The sequence below is a fragment of the Hyperolius riggenbachi genome, chromosome 1, assembly GCF_040937935.1.
Source record: "Hyperolius riggenbachi isolate aHypRig1 chromosome 1, aHypRig1.pri, whole genome shotgun sequence".
In the NCBI taxonomy this organism is placed as follows: Eukaryota; Metazoa; Chordata; class Amphibia; order Anura; family Hyperoliidae; genus Hyperolius; species Hyperolius riggenbachi.
In genome coordinates this window covers 412877303-412901974 of record NC_090646.1, presented here as the reverse complement: position 1 = coordinate 412901974, position 24672 = coordinate 412877303, and the positions used below count along the sequence as shown (strand labels likewise).

Below are 24672 nucleotides of genomic sequence, written 5' to 3'. Positions count from 1 at the left end.
GCGTGGCTTTCTGCTCCGAAATAGGCGGAAATATCCGATTGCAGTCGGGTCTGCTCTACTGCGCATGCGCAAGTCTCCGGCGCCTGAGCAGTAGAGCGGACCCGACTGAGATCAGGTATTTCCATCTACTTCGGAGCCAAAAGCCACCACAGCGCCCCCGCTGGAGCCGGCAAAGGTAAATATTGAACTAACAGTCGGGTCTGTCGTGACGCTGTTCCGAGGGCTGCAGCAAGACCCCCGTGGGACAGAAGACGGCGTGGGAAGCCTCATTAGGATCCTGAGGCTTCCCCCACCCAAGGTGAGTACCCTCCAGGGGAACTTTTTGAGTTTACAGTGTCTCTTTAAGTGGTTAAAGTGCACCAGTGAGAGGGATATGAAAGCTGACATTTATTTCCTTTTAATCAAACCCAGTTGCGTGGGATCTCTTAGGCTGCATTAGTGCCTGACTCATACCTGAAACAAGCATGAAGCTAATCCAGTCAGACTTCAGTCAGAGCACCTGAACTGCATAAATGTTGGCTTACCTTAATATGACAACACAACTTATTGTAAAAGACAAATTTATTCTGCACCAGAGACAACGTGTTCCATGAATGACACTCCACTTCTTCAGGTCAAAATATTGTGGCTAGTTGTGGCAACCTAACATACTACGAGCACCTCCTTCCAAAGAAAGTTGCTTTAACTACGGTATATTTTCAAATATAAGTCGACCTTGTGTATAAGTCGACTCCGATGTTTGACCCTCTTAAGCTGGAATTTGTTATTGACCCAAGTATAAAAGTCTACACAGAAAAGTAAATGGCTGCACTTGGGGACCAGGAAGAATAAAAAGCTGTACTTGGGGACCAGGAGGGATTAATGACTGCATCCAGTATTGCAGCCATTAACCCCTCCTGGTCCTTAAGTGCTGCAATTATTCACACCTCTTCCTACAGCCCAGTATGTTTCCCTCTGCTTCTTTCCTGGTTAATTTTGTGGCCAGGACTTTTAGGGCCCTTTTCCATAGGCGACTGAACTGCTCGCTCAGAGAGCAAGTTGTGAGAGTTTGACAGTCTTTTCACTGCTTATCAACTGGTCGTGGAAAAGGGCCCTTAGACCTGTGTTTTCTTGGCATTTGCTTTATCAAGAAAGTGTCACTTACCACTTGGTAAATTGCTGCACATGGGAATGTCACTAATTGTACACACACACTACTCAGTATGCTTAGTGTTGCTCGTGACTCATGTATAAGTCGAGCCTTATACTTTTATTTAGTGAGTAAGACCTACATTTCTAGACTTATAGTCGAATATATACACCTATATACCTATTCCTCAGCTATAGCTTATCTAAGAAAAACAGGTGAACTTTAACATACCTTGAAGGAGAGGACAACCAGATTTGTCTATTTGGTGTCTGCTTATTGATCACATAGGTTCCAATGTCACTGCTAAATTTTACTGTAAGAACTCCATTCTGGTGGTAACAATAGGAAAAATAAAATGGTTTTAACAAAACTGAACAAACAAAACCAAAAAACTGTACAAAAGCAAAACAACAACGGACACTGATATCACACTATTCTGTGATTGGAAGAGACAACTGAGGCAAAATTCAAAAGCAGAAATGTTAGAAAGATATTTTTCTTCTTTTTAGGGCAAACGTGAACTGAGATAATATAACATTGCGGACTCCAATCTCAAACTGATGTTCAGCTAAATCTCTGCTGTACTTTGCTCAGAGTCACAGCTGAATACAGAGTAGACAGATCATCAAGGGCCTGCTTCAATAAACAGCATTGTCAGCAAAAACACATATCACACTTTTAAAGAAATCAGATTAAAAAACTAAGCATAAAAATATTTGCACAAGTGATGAGTTTTGTAAGAACTTCACTCATTTTGGTGTTCTGCCACGCTGGAAAACAATGATCTGATCACAAAACTGATTGTGACTTTTATAACTGACAAACTTACAGCAAAGACAGAGCTGGCAGTGACAATGCCCTCCAGCCTTCAGCACTGCAAAGGAGCACACTTTTGGCTTGCTCAGGTAATGTAAGCTGCAATGTCACTTTTAAAGCCTCAGGAGAATGGACTAATTTTCACAAAGCCAGCCGCTGAAACATATCCATACAGTTGCTCAGTTTTCACAGGCCATAAGAATTGTTGGCGATTGTGAAGGGCGATAAGGGTTTTAGAAAGTGTCAAAGCATTCTATCCTTTTTTTATGAAGAGAAAGGAAAATGACAAGCAGCAGGTGAGGCACTGGGCAATTCCCAATAACAAGAAGCAGTAGCCTGGAAACGCTGCATAACAGTTAAAGGACGTCTGATGTGAGAGCCATATGGAGGCTGCCATATTTATTTCCTTTTAGATTACACCAGTTGACTGATATTTCATGTATTAGTAGTGTCTGAATCATACACCTGAAACAAGCATGCAGCAAATCCAGACAAAACATCTAATCCGCATGCTTGGTCAGGGTCTATGGCTAAAAATGTAAGAGGTAAAGTATCAGCAGGACAGCCAGGCAATCTGCATTGTTTAAAAGGAAATAAATGTGGCAACATTTAAATCCATCTCACTTACCATACTTTTTTTAAAATTTTTGTTTCAAATAGAGGGGAAAAGATGGTGGGTATTAAGGTGTGAATGTGGCTGTGTCCCCGCTCCGGTCCTCTCTGTCCCTCCAATTTCCTGTGTGTGCATGTATTGGTATGAGCCATGGCCCTGTGCTCTGCTCCCTTCCTGTAATGTGCTGTATGCACAGGCAGGGTCACTCGTATACACGCAATTAAGGCCCTGGGAAATCTGTGCCCAGTGTAAAGCCAAAGAAACGGCTCACCCTGCTCCTGCAAAAGTCCCGGCGGCATTAATTACTATTCCCCCTCCAAGCAGCCATTGAGTCGGGGGTAAGATGCAATTCGGCTTCCAGCTATTGTTGGCAGGCGAGTTACCCTGGTCTTATCGTAATTTGGGCTCAGTCTCTTGACAGGCTCACAAATTCCCGACTGAGTGCCGCTATACGGCTACACATTATGGCTTATGGCAGCACCAGCTGCACCCAAATCTCCGGTGCCCGTTTTACCCGATTCAGGGTCACTCATCCCTGTCTTGCTAGCTAACAGCGACTCTGCTCTACACTACACCGGCATCAGTTTTTCTCAATTGTATCTTTAAGTGAGGTCATCAAGCGAGGACTAGTTTGGATGCAGGTGTAATGTAATGCAGAGCCGCTGCTGGCTAGCAGGACGGAGGTAAGTGACCCTGCCTGCCTGCACATACTGTACATACTGCACACACAGTCTAATCCCTGCCCCGAGGAGTTTACAGTCAAATCCCTGCCTCATCACTGACCTCATGCACTTGGGGGGGGGGGGGGGGGGGAGAAGCTCCACAAGGCGCCCCTGCATCTTAATATATTTTTTTTCCCTGATTTTGGTGCTCTAAACCTAGGTGCATCTTATGGTGTGAAAAATACAGTAATCAGATAGAGATCATTGGTAGGCAGAGGATTGCGACCAAACAGCCGGTGAGCTGCAGCAGATTCAACATTAGAACCAGTGGAGGTTGCTACCTTCCCAGAATGCTCCTCTTACAGTACTTTGCACTGGGGAACACTGGCAGGACTGTGTATTTATTAAGCTACAGGGATCACCAGAGACTGCAGATCGGAGGACTGCAGGGAATGGGGTGTTTTTCTCTGCCACTGTACACTATGCATTGACTACACCATAAACTGTAATAAAAGGGCATTTGTTTCCAAAATAATCTCAGCTTTCATTTCAGTACATATGGTAATCTATTACCTCTAGAACAAACTTTAAAATACTGAAATATATACTCCTCTATTAGACTGGAGACCTGTCTCCTGGAAACTCACAATTTTCTCTTCCTGAGAACATTATTCTCTATTCGTAGCCCAGCACTATTACCAGGGCCATTATTTTCATTAATATCCAGAGAATAAATCACATTGGTCTGTGCAGAAAATGCCATATGCCCATTACAACATAATTAATGGCATTGTTCCATATGGTGGAATACATGTTACTGTAGCTGAAGCCAGAGCTGGGAGACAGCACCCAGGTTTAGCTGCTTAACAATACAAAGGCTTCTCTATTCATGATCTAATTTTTCCATGAGCAAAACACCTCCAAGGATAATAACAGCAATCAAATACATACAATGTCTCTGTCTTATGATTCACATTGTAATACACAGATTGCTATGAGAAGACAAATAAATGGCATAAGCTTAAAAGCAAGGTGCCAATTCCAACCTAAGAAAACTCAATGACACAACAAACATGGCTCTGCTTGCATTATTTACAACAGTAATTCTGTTGTTAAAGTGATCCCGAGCTAAAGCTAAAGCTCGGGATCAAAATCACAGTTACCTTAAGAGAGAGAAGCCTTAGGATCCTATTAAAGCTTCCTTCTCTGATCACAAGGCCCCCGTTGCTGAGCACGGCCCCCCTCCGCATCGGGGCCATGCAGCTCTTCCTACAGAAGCGTGGCTGTGCAATAGCTGTGCGAACCCACTTGCCCATGCGCAGTACCATGGAGCCCGCAACTGCAGCTTACTGCACATGCACAGGCGGGCTGGGTCGGCTATTGCGCGGCCACGCTGGAGGAAGAAGAGCTGCGTGGCCCCGATAGGAATAGCGACAATGCATTGTCGTTAATCTTCTGGAGGGCCATGCTCAGTGACGGGGAACATCAGAGTAGGGAGGGAAGCCTCAATAGGATCATGAGGCTTTCCTTTTTTTAGGAAATTATCTAATTTTGTACCTGAGTTTCGTCTCGGGTACTTTTTAAGGTAGGCATACAGTGAATTTGGAAAAAAGGTGCCGCAGGTGCCTTAGAAAAAAGGAACCTGCCATAGGCCCCCATTTTAAAATGTGCAGCAATGTAAAGAAAATTTGGCCACAGGGAGGTGCCCGATCAGATAGTGGTGGGAAGACTCGGTGTCCGATATTTTATCAAGTGCCTCCATGTTCCCAAATTTCCTCACATTTGCAGCAGGAAAGGAGCCTCAGGAAAGTAGAGAGTTAGGCATAGGTAGAGGGAGGGTTGAAGGTTAGGTATTGGTAGAGGGAGGTGTGATGGATTCGTCATTTGCATGAATGTATGCGCAGAAAGGCGTGCTCCAGTATTTCCCTTAAAGGGACACTTAAGCTAAACAAAAAAAATGGGTTTTACTCACCTGGGGCTTCCAATAGCCCCCTGCAGCTGTCTGGTGCCCTTGCCGTCTCCCTCCGATCCTCCTGGCCCCGCTGGCAGCCACTTCCTGTTTCGGTGACAGGAGCTGACAGGCTGGGGACGCAAGTGATTCTTCGCGTTCCTGGCCACAATAGCGCCATCTATGCTGCTATAGCATATATCATATAGCAGCATAGAGGGTGCTAATGTGTCTGGGAACACGAATAATCACTCGCGTCCCCAGCCTGTCAGCTCCTGTTACCGAAACAGGAAGTGGCTGCCGGCGGGGCCAGGAGGATCAGAGGGAGACGGCGAGGGCACCGGACAGCTGCAGGGGGCTATTGGAAGCCCTAGGTGAGTAAAACTCATTTTTTTTGTTTGACTTAAGTGTCCCTTTAAGATTTAGTTTTCCTTAAAAAGACCGTGTTCCTGTCAGAGATTCCAGGCCCACTGTTAACTCCAGGGGAAGCCCTGGTCCATAAAGATGTATGTATTCTTCCGCTGTAGAAGGCGCAATATAACCATAAAAACCCTCTACCAGAAACTGGAGATAAATGTTTCAGAGAACTGATAAGCTCTTGCCAGCTTACTGACGTAAATTCCTCCCCCCCTCCCCGACAGCATCAAAGAAAGAAGGAAACTAGGCAAAGGGAGAGAGAATTTCATTTCACCTAGTAATAAATAATTTGAGTTTTTGGTCATCATTTCATATTTCCCTTTATGTTAATTGTACAACAAACAAATGGGACAGTCACTAGTTAAAAATGAAAATAACTACACAATGTTGATATCAATAAACTTTACAAAGCATGAGAAGTCATAATTTGGGGTCATGTTCACTGGCAGATTTGCCGTCAGGGAGTTATTATATGTCTTCATATTAATAAAACTGATTTCTCCCTCTAATATGGGGGGGGGGGGGGGGGGGGGGGGGGGGACCGGGGGACACTGAATAAGCTGTCAGGGTCTGTACATCTTTCATTACAATCTCCATTGTAATTTCATAGACTGCTCAGACTTTGTCCAGTTACTATTTCAACGTTTTATACCTATTATTTTACTATGTGCTACATCATTGTTTTGTCATTTTTTAATGTAATCTTTTATACATTTATTTTATTATGAATTAATTACATTTTGTTTTGTCTAGGAGCTTGTTCTGAATATTCTCTGCTAAGAATCCCGCCTTTCAGAGAGAACATTACCAAACAGTTTTATTGATATATATTGTTATATTCAGTGAAGCTGTTGAAGTAACCTTTTTTCCCACAGGAATAGCGAGGGTTGGAATTGAATCTTCACACATAAATGCAAAGTGGAGGCAGCTTACCTAATTTCTACATGAGATAGCAGATGGTATTGATTGTACATACAAGCGAAATTTTATTGAGTGTGGACTCACCAACCAATCCAAATGTTACCTTGTCTGCAGTGTTCCCTCCCTTTTTCTAGGCACCTTTATTACATGGATGTGACAAAGTGTAAAAATTGTAATTTTTTTATTTTTTTTTTATTTTTTAAGATCATACATTAGACTCTACAGTATATTTTATATTAAAAACATACTCTAGTAAAACCTCTTAAAAATAAAAAGGTCCCCTTCTACCAATGATTATTCTTTTTGATGATCAATCATTTGAAGTCTATGGAGGCGCCGGCTGCGCCCAAATCTAGCAGCGCTGAAAAAGATGATCAATCATTGATGGGGAAAAAATGTTCTTCCTACACGCTGTCCTACAAAATGCAATCATATTTTCTGCCTAGTCCCCTTTATGGCCAACAAAATTGCGCGATGAGGAGGAGCAAGCGCCTTTCTACGCTAATCTACCGTATTTATTTATTGATAAGACAGTAAGTGAAGACTCAGCACAGTAGGCCAGGCTTGTTGAGATAGTAGATAGATTTAAGGGAAAGAGGTTATCCCGGGACCTGGAGCAGTGCTTTTCAGCGCTGCTAGATTTGGGCGCAGCCGGCGCCTCCATAGACTTCAATAGGAATCATTCCTATTGCAGCGCTCAGTGAGTAACGTCGGCGCCGTCAGAAGACGGAGCCAAAGTTGTCTAAAAACATAATAATTCGGCCTCCAGCAAATCGCTGGAAGCCGAATTATTTCATTCCTCCACTATCCATGTCGGCCTGGAGGGGGAATAGTAATTAAATCGGCCCGGACTTGTGCAGAAGCAGGATCAGCTATATACCGCTGTATCCTGCGCCCAAGTCTACCGGCGCCGATTTCAAATGTACTCCCCGAGACAGCTCTTAATGAACAATTTGGGGAGGAGGAAAAAGCTCAGGAGAAAGAGAAATGAAAATGGGAGATTGGCATTTGTATCTACCTACAACACAATCAGTAAGGAGGTTGAAAAATGAGTGAGACGTAATTGGAGTGTACTTAGTGATTCACTTCTTCATATTAAAGAATATACTCAGGCTCTGCTCTTTAGATATAAAAGAGCTCCTTCCCTTTGGAGTAAACTTGTACATTTGGATGTTGGGCTTAACCACTTGAGGACCACAGTCTTTTCGCCCCTTAAAGTGGGCCCAAATTAAAAATACAAGATTTCAGAAATAAAATCTATTTTCTAAATTATAATAATAAATAACAGCTTTTTTTCAGCTGCATGATGACAAATATAAAATATTTTACATTTATTGGAGGAACCCCTCCCTTCCTTTCAAATTGCAGGGATTTTTCCGGCAAACTGGTGGAGTAGGTGGTGTCTGGCAATGGAGGAATTGCTAATGGCTGCCCCCAGTATAATTCTAGCTATGAAAAGAGAAGGGTGAAAAGCATGCACTGAAATGATCACAGGTTTGAAGGAGTGTTTATTTATCTTTGTATGTGTCAGAGTGGGGCAAATAAATATTTTTAATTAAAAAATGTTTGGTTTGGGTCCGCTTTAAAGGAAAGGTTCAGGGAGGGTGGGCAAAAAATAGAAATCAAATTCCACTTACCTGGGGCTTCCTCCAGCCCGTGGCAGGCAGGAGGTGCCCTCGCCGCCGCTCCGCAGGCTCCCGGTGGTCTCCGGTGGCGCGCCCGACCTGGCCAGGCCGGCTGCCAGGTCGGGCTCTTCTGCGCTCCAAGGCCCGGAACTTCTGTGTCCCACGCCGGCGCTCTGACGTCATCGGACGTCCTCCGTGCTCTACTGCGCATGCGCAGTAGTTCTGCGCATGCGCAGTAGAGCCCGGAGGGCGTCCGATGACGTCAGAGCGCCGGCGTGGGACGCAGAAGTTCCGGGCCTTGGAGCGCAGAAGAGCCCGACCTGGCAGCCGGCCTGGCCAGGTCGGGCGCGCAACCGGAGACCACCGGGAGCCTGCGGAGCGGCGGCGAGGGCACCTCCTGCCTGCCACGGGCTGGAGGAAGCCCCAGGTAAGTGGAATTTGATTTTTATTTTTTGCCCACCCTCCCTGAACCTTCCCTTTAACCACTTCCCGACCGCCTGACGCACAGAGGCGGCCGGGAAGTGGAGCCCTTAAGGACCGGCTCACCCACAGAGGCGGCGGTCCATTTAAGGGCATGGGCGGAGCGATCGCGTCATCCGTGACGCGATCCTCCGCCGGCGCCTGTCACCGCTCGCCCGCCGCAACATCCTGCCGGCTATACGGAAGCGCCGGCGGGATGTTAACCCCGCGATCGCCGCATACAAAGTGTATAATACACTTTGTAATGTTTACAAAGTGTATTATACAGGCTGCCTCCTGCCCTGGTGGTCCCAGTGTCCGAGGGACCACCAGGGCAGGCTGTAGCCACCCTAGTCTGCACCCAAGCACACTGATTTCTCCCCCCCCTGCCCCAGATCGCCCACAGCACCCATCAGACCCCCCCCTGCCCACCCCCCAGACCCCTGTTTGCACCCAATCACCCCCCTAATCACCCATCAATCACTCCCTGTCACTATCTGTCAACGCTATTTTTTTTTTATCCCCCCCCCTGCTCCCTGCCCCCTCCTGATCACCCCCCCACCCCTCAGATTCTCCCCAGACCCCCCCCCCAGACCACCCCCCCCTGTTTACTGTATGCATCTATCCCCCTGATCACCTGTCAATCACCTGTCAATCACCCGTCAATCACCCCCTGTCACTGCCACCCATCAATCAGCCCCTAACCTGCCCCTTGCGGGCAATCTGATCACCCCCCCACACCAATAGATCGCCCACAGATCCGACATCAGATCACCTCCCAAATCCATTGTTTACATCTATTCTCTCCTCTAAACACCCACTAATTACCCATCAATCACCCCCTATCACCACCTGTCACTTTTACCTATCAGATCAGACCCTAATCTGCCCCTTGCGGGCACCCAATCACCCGCCCACACGCTCAGATTGCCCTCTGACCCCCCCTTATCAATTCACCAGTGCATTAATTACATCTGTTCTTCCCTGTAATAACCCACTGATCACCTGTCAATCACCTGCCAATCACCTATCACCCATCAATCACCCCCTGTCACCCCCTGTCACTGCCACCCATCAATCAGCCCCTAACCTGCCCCTTGCGGGCAATCTGATCACCCACCCACACCATTAGATCGCCCGCAAACCCGCCGTCAGATTACCTCCCAAATGTATCGTTTACATCTGTTATCTTCTCTAAACACCCACTAATTACCCATCAATCACCCATCAATCACCCCCTATCACCACCTGTCACTGTTACCTATCAGATCAGACCCTAATCTGCCCCTTGCGGGCACCCAATCACCCACCCACACGCTCAGATTGCCCTCAGACCCCCCCCCCCCTTATCAATTCGCCAGTGCATTAATTACATCTGTCCTTCCCTGTAATAACCCACTGATCACCTGTCAATCACCTGCCAATCACCTATCACCCATCAATCACCCCCTGTCACTGCCACCCAACAATCAGCCCCTAACCTGCCCCTTGCGGGCAATCTGATCACCCACCCACACCAATAGATCGCCCGCAGATCCGACATCAGATCACCACCCAAGCGCAGCGTTTACATCTATTCTCTCCTCTAAACACCCACTAATTACCCATCAATCACCCATCAATCACTCCCTATCACCACCTGTCACTGTTACCTATCAGATCAGACCCTAATCTGCCCCTTGCGGGCACCCAATCACCCGCCTACACGCTCAGATTGCCCTCAGACCCCCCCTTATCAATTCGCCAGTGCAATATTTACATCTGTTCTCCCCTGTAATAACCCACTGATTACCTGTCAATCACCTATCAATCACCCATCAATCACCCCCTGTCACTGCCACCCATCAATCACCCCCTGTCACTGCCACCCATCAATCACCCGCTGTCACTGCCACCCATCAATCAGCCCCTAACCTGCCCCTTGCGGGCAAACTGATCACCCACCCACACCAATAGATCGCCCGCAGATCCGACATCAGATCACCACCCAAGCGCAGTGTTTCCATCTATTCTCTACCCTAAACACCCACTAATTACCCATCAATCACCCCCTGTCACTGCTACCTATCAGATTAGACCCCTATCTGCCCCTAGGGCACTCAATCACCCGCCCACACCCTCAGAATGCCCTCAGACCCCAGCCCTGATCACCTCGCCAGTGCATTGCTTGCATCTATTCCCCCCTCTAATCACACCTTGAGACACCCATCAATCACCTCCTGTCACCCCCTAGCACACCTACCCATCAGATCAGGCCCCAATTTGCCCCGTGTGGGCTCCTGATCACTCGGCCAAACCCTCAGACCCCCTTCCGATCACCTCCCCAGTGCATTGATTGCATCTATTTTCCCCTCTAACCACCCCCTGAGACACCCATCAATCACCTCCTGTCACCCCCCTAGCACTCCTATCCATCAGATCAGGCCCAATACAACCTGTCATCTAAAAGGCCACCCTGCTTATGACCGGTTCCACAAAATTCGCCCCCTCATAGACCACCTGTCATCAAAATTTGCAGATGCTTATACCCCTGAACAGTAATTTTGAGACATTTGGTTTCCAGACTACTCACGGTTTTGGGCCTGTAAAATGCCAGGGCGGTATAGGAACCCCACAAGTGACCCCATTTTAGAAAAAAAAGACACCCCAAGGTATTCTGTTAGGTGTATGACGAGTTCATAGAAGATTTTATTTTTTGTCAAAAGTTAGCGGAAATTAATTTTTATTGTTTTTTTTTCACAAAGTGTCATTTTTCACTAACTTGTGACAAAAAATAAAATCTTCTATGAACTCGCCATACACCTAACGGAATACCTTGGGGTGTCTTCTTTCTAAAATGGGGTCACTTGTGGGGTTCCTATACTGCCCTGGCATTTTAGGGGCCCTAAACCGCGAGGAGTAGTCTAGAAAACAAATGCTTCAAAATGACCTGTGAATAGGACGTTGGGCCCCTTAGCGCACCTAGGCTGCAAAAAAGTGTCACACATGTGGTACCGCCGTACTCAGGAAAAGTAGTATAATGTGTTTTGGGGTGTATTTTTACACATACCCATGCTGGGTGGGAGAAATTTCTATGTAAATGGACAATTGTGTGTAAAAAAATCAAACAATTGTCATTTACAGAGATATTTCTCCCACTTAGCATGGGTATGTGTAAAAATACACCCCAAAACGCATTATACTACTTCTCCTGAGTACAGCGGTACCACATGTGTGGCACTTTTTTACACCATAAGTACGCTAAGGGGTCCAAAGTCCAATGAGCACCTTTAGGCTTTACAGGGGTGCTTACAATTTAGCACCCCCCAAAATGTCAGGACAGTAAACACACCCCACAAATGATCCCATTTTGGAAAGTAGACCCTTCAAGGTATTCAGAGAGGGGCATGGTGAGTCTGTGGCAGATTTCATTTTTTTTTGTCGCAAGTTAGAAGAAATGGAAACTTTTTTTTTTTTTTTTTTTTTTCTCACAAAGTGTCATTTTCCGCTTACTTGTGACAAAAAATAATATCTTCTATGAACTCACTATGCCTCTCAGTGAATACTTTGGGATGTCTTCTTTCCAAAATGGGGTCATTTGGGGGGTATTTATACTATCCTGGAATTCTAGCCCCTCATGAAACATGACAGGGGGTCAGAAAAGTCAGAGATGCTTGAAAATGGGAAAATTCACTTTTTGCACCATAGTTTGTAAACGCTATAACTTTTACCCAAACCAATAAATATACACTGAATGGGTTTTTTTTTTTTTTATCAAAACATGTTTGTCCACATTTTCGCGCTGCATGTATACAGAAATTTTACTTTATTTGAAAAATGTCAGCACAGAAAGTTAAAAAAATCATTTTTTTGCCAAAATTCATGTCTTTTTTGATGAATATAATAAAAAGTAAAAATCGCAGGAGCAATCAAATAGCACCAAAAGAAAGCTTTATTAGTGACAAGAAAAGGAGCCAAAACTCATTTAGGTGGTAGGTTGTATGAGCGAGCAATAAACCGTGAAAGCTGCAGTGGTCTGAATGGAAAAAAAGTGGCCGGTCCTTAAGGGGTAGAAAGCCCTAGGTCCTCAAGTGGTTAAGGACCAGAGCCTTTTTCTCCATTCAGACCACTGCAGCTTTCACGGTTTATTGCTCGGTCATACAACCTACCACCTAAATGAATTTTACCTCCTTTTCTTGTCACTAATACAGCTTTCTTCTGGTGCTATTTGATTGCTGCTGCGAGTTTTGGATTTTATTATATTCATCAGAAAAGACATGAATTTTGTCAAAAAAATGATTTTTTTTACTTTCTGTGCTGACATTTTTCAAATAAAGTAAAATTTCTGTATAAATTTTTGTCCAAATTTATTGTGCTACATGTCTTTGATAAAAAAAATCCATTCAGTGTATATTTATTGGTTTGAGTAAAAGTTATAGCGTTTACAAACTATGGTGCCAAAAGTGAATTTTCCCATTTTGAAGCATCTCTGACTTATCTGAGCACCTGTCATGTTTCATGAGGTGCTAAAATTCCCGGATAGTATAAATACCCCCAAAATGACCCCATTTTGGAAAGAAGACATCCCAAAGTATTCACTGAGAGGCATAGTGAGTTCATAGAAGATATTATTTTTTGTCACAAGTTAGCGGAAAATGACACTTTGTGAAAAAAACAATAAAAATCAAACTTGACAAAAAATAAAATCTTCTATGAACTCGTCATACACCTAACAGAATACCTTGGGGTGTCTTTTTTTCTAAAATGGGGTCACTTGTGGGGTTCCTATACTGCCCTGGCATTTTATGGGCCCAAAACCGTGAGCAGTCTGGAAACCAAATGTCTCAAAATGACTGTTCAGGGGTAGAAGCATCTGCAAATTTTGATGACAGGTGGTCTATGAGGGGGCGAATTTTGTGGAACCGGTCATAAGCAGGGTGGCTTATTAGATGACAGGTTGTATTGGGCCTGATCTGATGGATAGGAGTGCTAGGGGGGGGGGGGGGGGTGACAAGAGGTGATTGATGGGTGTCTCAGGGGGTGGTTAGAGGGGAAAATAGATGCAATCAATGCACTGGGGAGGTGATCGGAAGGGGGTCTGAGGGGGATCTGAGGGTTTGGCCGAGTGATCAGGAGCCCACACGGGGCAAATTAGGGCCTGATCTGATGGGTAGGTGTGCTAGGGGTTGACAGGTGGTGACAGGAGGTGATTGATCGGTGTCTCAAGGTGTGATTAGAGGGGGGAATAGATGCAAGCAATGCACTGGCGAAGTGATCAGGGCAGGGGTCTGAGGTCGTTCTGAGGGTGTGGGCGGGTGATTGGGTGCCCCAGGGGCAGATAGGGGTCTGATCTGATGGGTAGCAGTGACAGGTGGTGACAGGGGGTGATTGATGGGTGATTGATGGGTAATTAGTGGGTGTTTAAAGGAGAGAACAGATGTAAACAATGCACTTTGGAGGTGATCTGAGGACAGGTCTGCGGGCAATCTGATGGTGTGGGAGGGTGATCAGATGCCCGTAAGAGGCAGGTTAGGGGCTGATTGATGGGTGGCAGTGACAGGGGGTGGTTGACAGGTGATCAGTGGGTTATTACAGGGAAGAACAGATGTAAATAATGCACTGGCGAATTGATAAGGGGGGGTCTGAGGGCAATCTGAGCATGTGGGCGGGTGACTGGGTGCCCGCAAGGGGCAGATTAGGGTCTGAACTGATGGGTAACAGTGACAGGTGGTGATAGGGGGTGATTGATGGGTAATTAGTGGGTGTTTAAAGGAGAGAACAGATGTAAACAATGCACTTGGGAGGTGATCTGACGGCAGGTCTGCGGGCGATCCGATGGTGTGGGTGGGTGATCAGATTGCCCGCAAGGGGCAGGTTAGGGGCTGATTGATGGGTGGCAGTGACAGGGGGTGATTGACAGGTGATCAGTGGGTTATTACAGGGGGGATAGCTGCATACAGTACACAGGGAGGGGGGGTCTGGGGAGAATCTGAGGAGTGGGGGGGTGATCAGGAGCCCCCAGGGGGCAGTTTAGGGCATAAAAAAATAGCATTCACAGATAGTGAATGATAGGTGATTAGGGGGGTGATTGGGTGCAAACAGTGGTCTGGGGGGTGGGAAGGGGGGGTCTGAGGGGTGCTGTGGGCGATCAGGGGGCAGATCAGTGTGTTTGGGTGCAGACTAGGGTGGCTGCAGCCTGCCCTGGTGGTCCTTCGGACACTGGGCCACCAGGGCAGGAGGCAGCCTGTATAATACGCTTTGTATACATTACAAAGCGTATTATACACTTTGTATGCGGCAATGTGGACGCTAGTAACCCGCCGGCGCTTCCGAACGGCTGGCAGGTTACTGCGCAAGGGGGGTGGAGCCTGACGCCGGCGCCTGATCGCGTCATGCGATCGGCGCATAACCACTCCCGGCTCTGCCACCGCCTATGGGCGTACTGCGGTCGTTTAGGCCCTGTACTTGCCGCCGCCCATCGGCTTTGGGCGGTCGGCAAGTGGTTAAGAAAAGGACAACCAAAACATTGTGGGACGTTCCCAGCCACCTCTGTCATAACATCATTAAGGGGGACACCTTCACACATCCTACAACAGGCAAGAAATAGAAGGTTCACAACAGATTTACGTGCGAGTCCAGCTGGGTCGTATTAACCACCCTGGCGTTCTATTAAGATCGCCAGGGCGGCTGCATGAGGGTTTTTTTTAAATAAAAAAAAAACTATTTCATGCAGCCAACTGAAAGTTGGCTGCATGAAAGCCCACTAGATGGCGCTCCGGAGGCGTTCTTCTGATCGCCTCCGGCGCCAAAAGTAACACGGAAGGCCGCAATGAGCAGCCTTCCGTGTTTGGCTTCTCCTGTCGCCATGGCGACGAGCGGAGTGACGTCATGGACGTCAGCCGACGTCCTGACGTCAGCCGCCTCCGATCCAGCCCTTAGCGCTGGCCGGAACAATTTGTTCCGGCTGCGCAGGGCTCAGGCGGCTGGGGGGACCCTCTTTCGCCGCTGCTCGCGGCGCATCGCCGCGGAGCGGCGGCGATCGGGCAGCACACGCGGCTGGCAAAGTGCCGGCTGCGTGTGCTGCTCTTTATTTCATCAAAATCGGCCCAGCAGGGCCTGAGCGGCACCCTCTGGCGGTAATGGACGAGCTGAGCTCGTCCATACCGCTAAGGTGGTTAATGATCAAATGTCACTGTGACAAATGTTATGTCGGGAAGACTACCCAAAAACCTAGAGATGGGTTGTCCTCACACAAATCTGCCAGTCGTAATAGTAAAATGTTCAGAATCTATTTGTTTCATATTACTACTTATAGACATAATGTTAGCCAGTTAAAGGTACGGTATGTGTTAGGTGGTGTCCCCCTTAATGACAGGGGTGGTGACTGACATGCACAGTTGTTTAAAGCCCAATCTACACGATACGATTCTATTTACGATTCGATTAAATCCGACATGTCCGATCCTGATTCAATTCAATTCGATTTGCCATTGTTTTGCAATGGCAAATCGAATTGAAACGATTCGAATCAGGATCGGACATGTCGGATTTAATCGAATCGTAAATAGAATCGTATCGTGTACATTGGGCTTAAAACATAGTCAAGGTGGACTAGAGAGTTAGACACAGTCAAATCTGGAATAAATAAAGATTATGATGTTACCTTTAATTGGTAGTACAATGTCCCTATAATCTAGATAGTGCAGTGATGTGCTTCTGTATTTAGTGTATATGTTGCAGGCAAAGTATGAAATTCAGGCATTCTATAGAATGCCTGACCATTTTAGGCAAAGTATGAAATGTCTGTTTCTGTTACGTACTTTGCCTAGGCATTCTATAGAATGCGTAAGACAGGTTCGGCAAAGTGCGAAATGTCCATTTTTTGTTACGCACTTTGCCTTTCTCCTCTCCTGTTATGTCTGCAGCTCTCTCTTTCTCTTCCTTACTTTAGTTTTTTTTCAGTATTGCTTTATTGTCTGTGCCTCTGCTTTGCTTTGTCAGTCTCACCAATGGCTGGTTTCTTCATTAGTCTCTGCTTCTATTTTCTCACACAAAAAAAAATCATGACTAAACTTTTTTTGTTTTTTTGCTGCATCATGGCTTTTCAGGCTCCTCCCCCCCCACTAGCATTCAACTGCCAAAACCCAACTCAACTGCCATTCCCCCCCCCCCCCCCCTGCACATGATGTCCAGCTGTTCTCGCCTCTTTCCTGCTCATGGGTTCCCTCCTGGCGGAACCTGAAGGCTCCTTCACAGCAGCACTTTCCACAAACCGTAAATATCAGCATGCATGCACCCATCATCATCACTAGCCTCCTCACTGACAGCATAGGTATTGCAGCTGTTACAGTCAAAGTGTGAAGAAGAAAAAAAAACAGGCATTCTATAGAGAACCGGATATTCTACACTTTGCCTGAACGACTTCAGGCATTCTACAGAATGCCTAGGCAAAGCATGTAACGCAACAGACATTTCGTACTTTGCCTAATCGTTTCAGGCATTCTATAGAATGCCTGATTTCGTACTTTGTCTGTAGCATATGTAACATCTTTTAATGAGTTCTGGTGTTTATTTTTGTTTCCAGCCGATGATGATTTGCGTTGAGGACCGTGATCATCCTTTTAGCCCTAACCACGTGATGATGCGGTTGGTAAGCGAGAAAAAACACCTTGGACTTCGCTATTGCGACTTCCTGTTTATGGACGGAGGCAATGACGTAAGTGACGCTGAGAGGAGCGTGTACGTTCATTGGTTGGCGCTATGTTTATGGAAGCTGGTCTGGTTTGTTCGGTGAGTATGTAAAGTGATTGGGTGCAAGGGGAAGTGATCACTCCTCCCTGCAGACTCAAATCCCTACAGGAGGTGAAGGTTAGTATGCAGCCATGTTTACATTACAGGCATTTTTGTGATTATGGCGACGTTGAGGTTTGCAGCCAATGACCTATTGGGTTTGAGGGGATGAACCTATGCAATATATTAAGCTTATGTCTCCACTGATGATGCCACTTATGAATATGGAACATTGTTCTATTCAATAAGTTTCATAATGTTGATCATTCAGCCTAAATCTATGAAGAATAGAGAATTAAGGCCATTTTCTTGACAGCATCCAGTTGTTACTTGCTTGCATACAATACGGAAAGGATGTCCCCCTTGAAGATTGCACTTTTGGTAAAAAAGTGGACCTGCGGGAGGTGTTTGCATATACTGTACAAATCACCAGTTCCCCATCAAGTCCGCTTATTTGCATATGGTCACTGATTGGCTGTGATAAAATAGTGTGTGTGTGTGTGCGTGCGTGCGTGCGGTTTAACATGGGCAACTTGAAGAAGGATGCCAGCTTGAAACAGCAGACTGTTGCTGCAATACAGTGCTTTTTAATAGTCTGTTTTTGAGGCAATCAGTAAACTGAAGCAACTGTAAAGGTGGCATGGACTTCTACATTGTTACTGCATTTTGCAGGATATGTTATAAATTGGCAATGATTTACTCCCCCTAATAAAAGGTAAAACCTTATACTTGATTTCTCAATTAACACTGTTTTCATGCTTTTCATATATTTTACAGTTCTCTCTTCCTGCCTCCCTCTCCTTGTGCGCACACATCCTTGTTCAGATGCCTGCCGGACATTGATGTGACATCACGGAAGTGGCAAATTGCCATGGATACAGGGCTGCGTGGACACAAGGAGAGGGGAAGTGAGGTAGATGGGAGAAGAGTCAAATATACAATTGGTACCAGTGCTCCTGCACACTGTGCAATAGCAGCTACTGAGGAAGCATCTGAGTGGAATCCCTCAGGCCTCAAGAATAGGAAGGATAGTTGGTGCAGTCTAATGTGTTTACATCATCAACTGGATGTAAACAAGGCTCTCCTGAGGTGCTGTCGGGCCCGGTTGGCCGTACTGTCCGGTAAGTCATTTCATATGGGGAGGGGGCTCTGCTGGTGTATGCAACCCTCCTATGCTGAAGTGTGAGTCACCAGCTTGTTTTATGAGAGCTTGACCCTGAGCTCTGAATCTTTTTTTTTTTTAACTGTTATCTAATCTAATCACAAATAACAAGAAAGCGCTCCATCGGCTGGTGACTCACACTTCAGCATAGGAGGGTTGCATCAACCAGCAGAGCCCCCCTCCCCCTCCCCAATATGAAATGACTCACTGGACAGTACGGTCAACCGGGCCCGACAGCACCTCAGGAGTATAGGCCACCCCACAGCCACCCCGGCAACCTCAGCTGGGCTCTTGTGTATGCGGTTGAATAGACATCACCTCAAGAGAAAAAACACTTCACTTTGCGTAAAAATATAAGAGATAATGAGAAGTTACCATAGTAACGAAACGTGTAGGGCGGAGCTACGGAGCGGCGCAACGTGTGACGTCATCGGCCGCGGTGACAGCACACACACGATACAGCGGCTGGGCGTTTTTTTGGTATGGGGCTAGAGCCTTGCTTAGGCTGACACGCTTACACTTACCATATTTTTCGGACTATAAGACGCACTTTTTCTCCCCCAAAAGTGGGGAGGAAAAATCAGTGCATCTTATAGACCGAATGCTACATTTTTTTGACCTGCGCATCCTTCCCGTGTTCTGTATCCCCATGTCTGCTATGTATGCAAGCCCCCCTGTGCCCCCCCAATGTCTGCATGTCTCCCGTGTTGCAGTGTATGTGTGCCCCCCGTGTCCCAGCATCTGCGTGGCTGCATGTACAGTAATTCATGTAATCTGTGTTTGCGTGTGCTCGTGTTTCCCTATTTCTTAAACACATACTTGCAGCTGCCACTTATTTATCAGGCTTTCCTCGGTGTCCCAAATACATAACTCTCTAGCAGCTTTGATCATCATCCGGGCCAGCACGTCTCCCGGTACCGCTGCAGTTTGAATCAATCAGAAAGTTCCGGACGTGTTTGCCGAGAAATGCACCAATCAGGCGGGGGCGCTAGCTTCAACAGCCAATCACGCTGTGCACTGCTCGAGCAAGAGGGCGAAACCACCTCTCTGTCATTGGGGCCAATCACAGCGCCGCCCTCCTGATTGGTACGTTTCTATGCAAAGCCGTTCGGGACTTCCTGATTGATACAAACTGCAGCGGTACCGGGGGAAACTGCGATGACCAATGCTGCAAGAGATGTATGTATTTGAGACTAGGGGACTGCCTGACAGCTGCGTTTAAAGGGACTCCGAGCAGTGCAGAAACTATGGAAAGATACATACCATTTTCAAGCTCTCTTTCTCCTCTTTCCAACGATATATAAACCGCCACCCTACACCTTTTAGTTTTCGCTATTTTCGTGATTGAAATCGCGGCCGCCACGATTTCGATCGCGAAAATATCGAAAACTAAAAAGGAGTAGAGCGGCGGTTTATGTGTCGTTGGAAAGAGGAGAAAGAGAGCTTCAAAATGGTATGCATCTTTCCATAGTTGCTTGTATTAAACAGGACGATTTTTCCCCAAAGTCGGCAGCTGAATGGAGCTGCCGACTTTGGGGAAAAAGTCGTCTTGTGTAATACAAGTATTTCAATCGCGAAAATAGCAAAAACTAAAAGGAGTATGGTGGCGGTTTATATATTGTTAGAAAGAGAGCTTCAAAATGGTATGCATCTTTCCATAGTTACTGCACTGCTCGGTGTCCCTTTAAGACAGTGGTCCTCAAACTAAGGCTCGCAGGCCGATTGTGGCCCCCTGAGGCTTTTTTACCAGCCCCCCACACACATTGTATTACTTATACATGCGGTCAGCTACATCTTTAAATATTGGTGGTCCGCATATAGAATAGCAGTGCTGGCACCACCCATCCACATGGAAGCCAGAAAGCAGTAATTCGCTGGTTTCCAATCAAATTCCACATCAGGTGACACTGCTGTCCACTGCAGGTTGTCACCTGGGTATGCTTCACTGTCTGGCCTGCAAAGACATCATTTTATGTATACTCCGGCCCCCCAGCAGTCTGAAGTATGTTGACCTGGCCCTCGACCCAAAACGTTTGGGGATCCCTGGTTTAAGACATCAGGACACGCAGACACCGGGGACATGGGGTAAATGCAGACACCAGATACTGGGACACAGGGGGACACGAAGACACTGGGACATCAGAATCGTTTATTTCACCAAGCGTGAGTGAGTCATGCCCGGAATTATTTTTGGCACATACATATAGCTCAGGGAAAAGACAGAATACATATATAGAGACAAAGATAGATTACATTACACTATACATTAAACATCGCAGCCCATTTGGTGACCCAGAGATGTCCAGCAGTTAGTCTTGTGGGGTGGTTGCTTCAGTTGACTGATCGGCCATGGCACCGGCCGCCCCACAGCTTGTACATGGGGGGCAGGCAGGCAGGCACTGGGACATAGGGTGACAGCCAGGCACTGGGACATAGGGGGACAGCCAGGCACTGGGACATAGGGGGACAGCCAGGCACTGGGACATAGGGGGACAGCCAGGCACTGGGACATAGGGGGACAGCCAGGCACTGGGACATAGGGGGACAGCCAGGCACTGGGACATAGGGGGACAGCCAGGCACTGGGACATAGGGGGACAGGCAGGCACAGGGGGAAACAGGGATAGCAAACACTGGGACAATGGGGATAGAAGACACTGGGCATGGAGGAAACAATGGCCAAGGGGGCCAGAGCACAGGGCATCAGAAACCAGGACAAAGGACATAGAGACAGAGGAAGGAGTAAAGAAGACACAGAGACACCAGTGGACCCAGGGGGCAGAGGACACAAGTGGTACAGAGGTCACGGAGGGACATAGGAGAACACAGGGGGGCACAAAAAGTACAATAAAGACATAAGGAAGACATAATAATTGGGGAAAAGGTCCATAAGACGCCCCTGCACCATGGATGCACCAGGTTTAGTATATTATTTTTTCCCTTGGTTTTTGTCCTCTAAACCTAGATGTGTCTTATAGTCCGGAGCGTCTTATAGTTTGAAAAATACAGTATTTGCGTGCGATCACACCAACAAACTGCCACATTTTACCCCCCGGTAAAACGAATCAGGTGGAAATATTGTTTTTAAACTGTAATTTTATATTAAATAAACGCAGGTTTAGATAATGATCTCTTATATTTTTACGCGATGTGAGGCGTTTTTTCTCGTGAGGTGACGTCTATTCAACCGGATACACAAGAGCTGAGCTGAGGTTGTCGGTGTGGCTGAGGGGTGGCCTATACTCCTGAGGTGCTGTCGGGCCCGGTTGGCTGTACTGTCCGGTGAGTCATTTCATATGGGGGGGGGGGGGGGCTCTGCTGGTTGATGCAACCCTCCTATGCTGCAGTGTGAGTCACCAGCTTGTTCTATGAGAGGTTGACCCTGAGCGCTTAATCTTTTTTTTTTTTTTTTTTTTTTTTTTTTAACTTATCTACGCTAATCCCAATTAGCAAGAAAGCGCTCCATCGGCATTAACTGGTGTTTGTCTAGCTCAATTATTTAATAATCGTAACTGACTTTTAACTAAGGTCTCTGAGCCCTTGTGTACAATTTTTTGCATACAACCGAATTTGACAAGCTCATCTGCATAGATAACAACTCTAGTATGTAATACTGTACTGGAAAAAAGAAGGGGACTTCAGCCTATTTCTTAGTAGGACTTGTACTATATGTACCTACATTTATCTCATTATGTCACCTCAGGTGTGCTTTAAATACATTTTAGTGCCTAGTTTAATGTGTACATACGTCCATAGTTCTTGTCAAACCACATGCATGCAAACATGCTGTTACTGGAATCATAGCCTTACTCAAATTAATTAATAGGAATCCTTGTTCTATCTACCTACAAGTTGAAACTTGTCTGGTATGAACCCTATAAAATATTAATCTGCAAACTTACATTACAATATTAAATATTTATTGACTATGTGAGTTAATCCATTAACTAAATATTCCACCCATCACTACTGTGTCCTTTGCAAATGAATAATAGCAATATATCTGATTTATTCACGTACAAAGTGTCCAGCAGGTCTGACAAAATTAACATGCTAATAGTATCGGACATATTAATGACAAAACAGCAACTGCCAAATAGGGGCTATAAGTAAATACAGTAATTTGTACAAATTAAAAATTGTTGAACTGAAAATACAGCAATGCTATGACTTGTGCGCCAACTAGTGGCTAATATTATGCTTGCAGCCAGAGCTAAATTCTTGGAAGGAGGCAGCATTAAACAGCCCCCTATCTATTCCATAGGAAACACAGATAAATGGTATTCAGAAGACTGACATGACATTCAGTTATGCTCTCTTCAGCCAAGGAACACTGAAATGAATGCAAGAAGATCCACTGAACACTGTGCCGCAGAAATACTCTTAACTGTTTAGTGAATGACATTACCACAAACACAATCAGGGATAGCAAAGAGATCTGTTACATGAAGTGTCAAAACTCCACATACCTTTATCTATAGCTACTGTATGTTAGGAGTTGTGCGTTTTAGTGCACTGCTGATGGTGTGCAATGTGTAGGACAATATAAAAGTCTATACACTTTATAATTCATACCTGTGTAGTGTGTTGATGTACAATGCTTTACTGCATTACTCAAGATTTCTGGCAAAATTTTGATACTGAACAGTAGCAGTGTGCAGAGTGGTAGATCTGTAAAAGTGCATGGGCACCTTAAAGTGTACCTGAACTGACATGTGACATGATGAGATACATATGTTATTGTATTATTGTTATTGTATATGGGTACATATAACACTAGTCTTAGTAATAACTTGTCTGAGGGCCATTTTTATTTTCTTTGGAAGGGTTACAAAAAACAGTGGTATCTGTGCAAATAAGGCAGTTAAACAGCCAATCCCAAGCACTTCCATTTGGCTGAGGAAACAATCCTAATAAGAAGACAGTGCTATAAAGACATGGGTTTGAATCTTGGCTCTGCCTGTTCTGTAAGCCCGCACCTATTCATTGAGCAGACCTTGGGCAGGACTCCATACCACTGCTACTGCCTATAGAGCACGTCCTAGTGGCTGCAGCTCTGGAAATTTGAGTCCGCAAGGAGAAAAGTGCAATATAAATGTTCTGTGTCTTGTTTTGTCTAAAGACCACACAGCTATTCTTTCTTTTGTTTTGCAGCTAAATGAAACAGGTTTTACATCGCATTGTCATGTTTATAATTCCCAGGGAGCACACCTGCGTCAGAGATTTTACAGTAATTTCCAGCGCTCTCCATTTCCTCTGCTGTGCAATTTAAAATTGCGGCAAGACCCACAAACTGATGGAAATGAGTCACTACCGAGTGGGCCATTGTAGAAGTGCGCATTTTGCCATGTGCTGTAAAATGCGCACAATTCTACCTTGCTCCCCATGAGAAATTAAGCCTTTCAATTGAACATAAGAAATGAGACCCCAGGAAAGGTCTATTTATTATTACCACTACACAAATAATGAATTATCTCCTAAGGTTATTTCTTCTCAGGTTTGCTAAGGAGCAGCCTCAGCACGTTTCTTCTATAAGCTCATATAGCATAAAATATTATGCTTGGATAACAAACTTTGCAGCACTTTTGAAGGCCTCTGTGACATTTTTGTTGCTCTTATATTTGGAAAGGACAGAAACATACCCCAAATGAGACATCATAATCGACTGGCATAAAAGGCTGGTCAGCCAGGTCCTCGAAGAACTCAGCAAGGGAATAGAGTGTGTCTGATGCCAATCGCTCATATGCAGTTTCATCTAGTAGACTGTGGAATTAAAGAATAAGGGGTTACCATGCTAATAAAAAGTCATTCTCAAACAAAAACGCCCATTTTATATATGACAACATGAATACATTTCTTACTCCCATTTTACAATGGGAAGGGTGGAGGTGGGGGTCATTTACATATAGTAACACAATATGTTCAAAGTACAAAGTACAAGTGTTGACTTTCTTATTTTACTGTACATTACTGGAATTAGTGGGGGGCAAATGGAGCTTTATTTAGAGCTAATGGTTAAACCAAGTACATACTTGAGATAAACGTCTTAGGAAAATGAAAGATCACAGACCACTTTTACCACCTTACATTTAGTATGAGAGCCATACCTACACAGTCTATTCTCAAGCTGAGCACACCCATCAAATAAAAAT

At 45.6% G+C, this 24672-nt stretch overlaps 1 protein-coding gene across 1 annotated transcript in view; it reads right to left on the bottom strand.

Moving 5' to 3' along the window:
• FXN (frataxin) overlaps positions 1 to 24672 on the bottom strand; it is a 38936-nt gene that overhangs the window by 3114 nt on the left and 11150 nt on the right. Inside the window, exons 3-4 of the mRNA XM_068236072.1 lie at positions 24163 to 24283; positions 1361 to 1458 (exon numbers count right to left, since the gene is read on the bottom strand). Of these exons, the coding sequence (XP_068092173.1) occupies positions 1361 to 1458; positions 24163 to 24283 (219 nt within the window). The remainder of the gene's footprint in view (positions 1 to 1360; positions 1459 to 24162; positions 24284 to 24672) is intronic.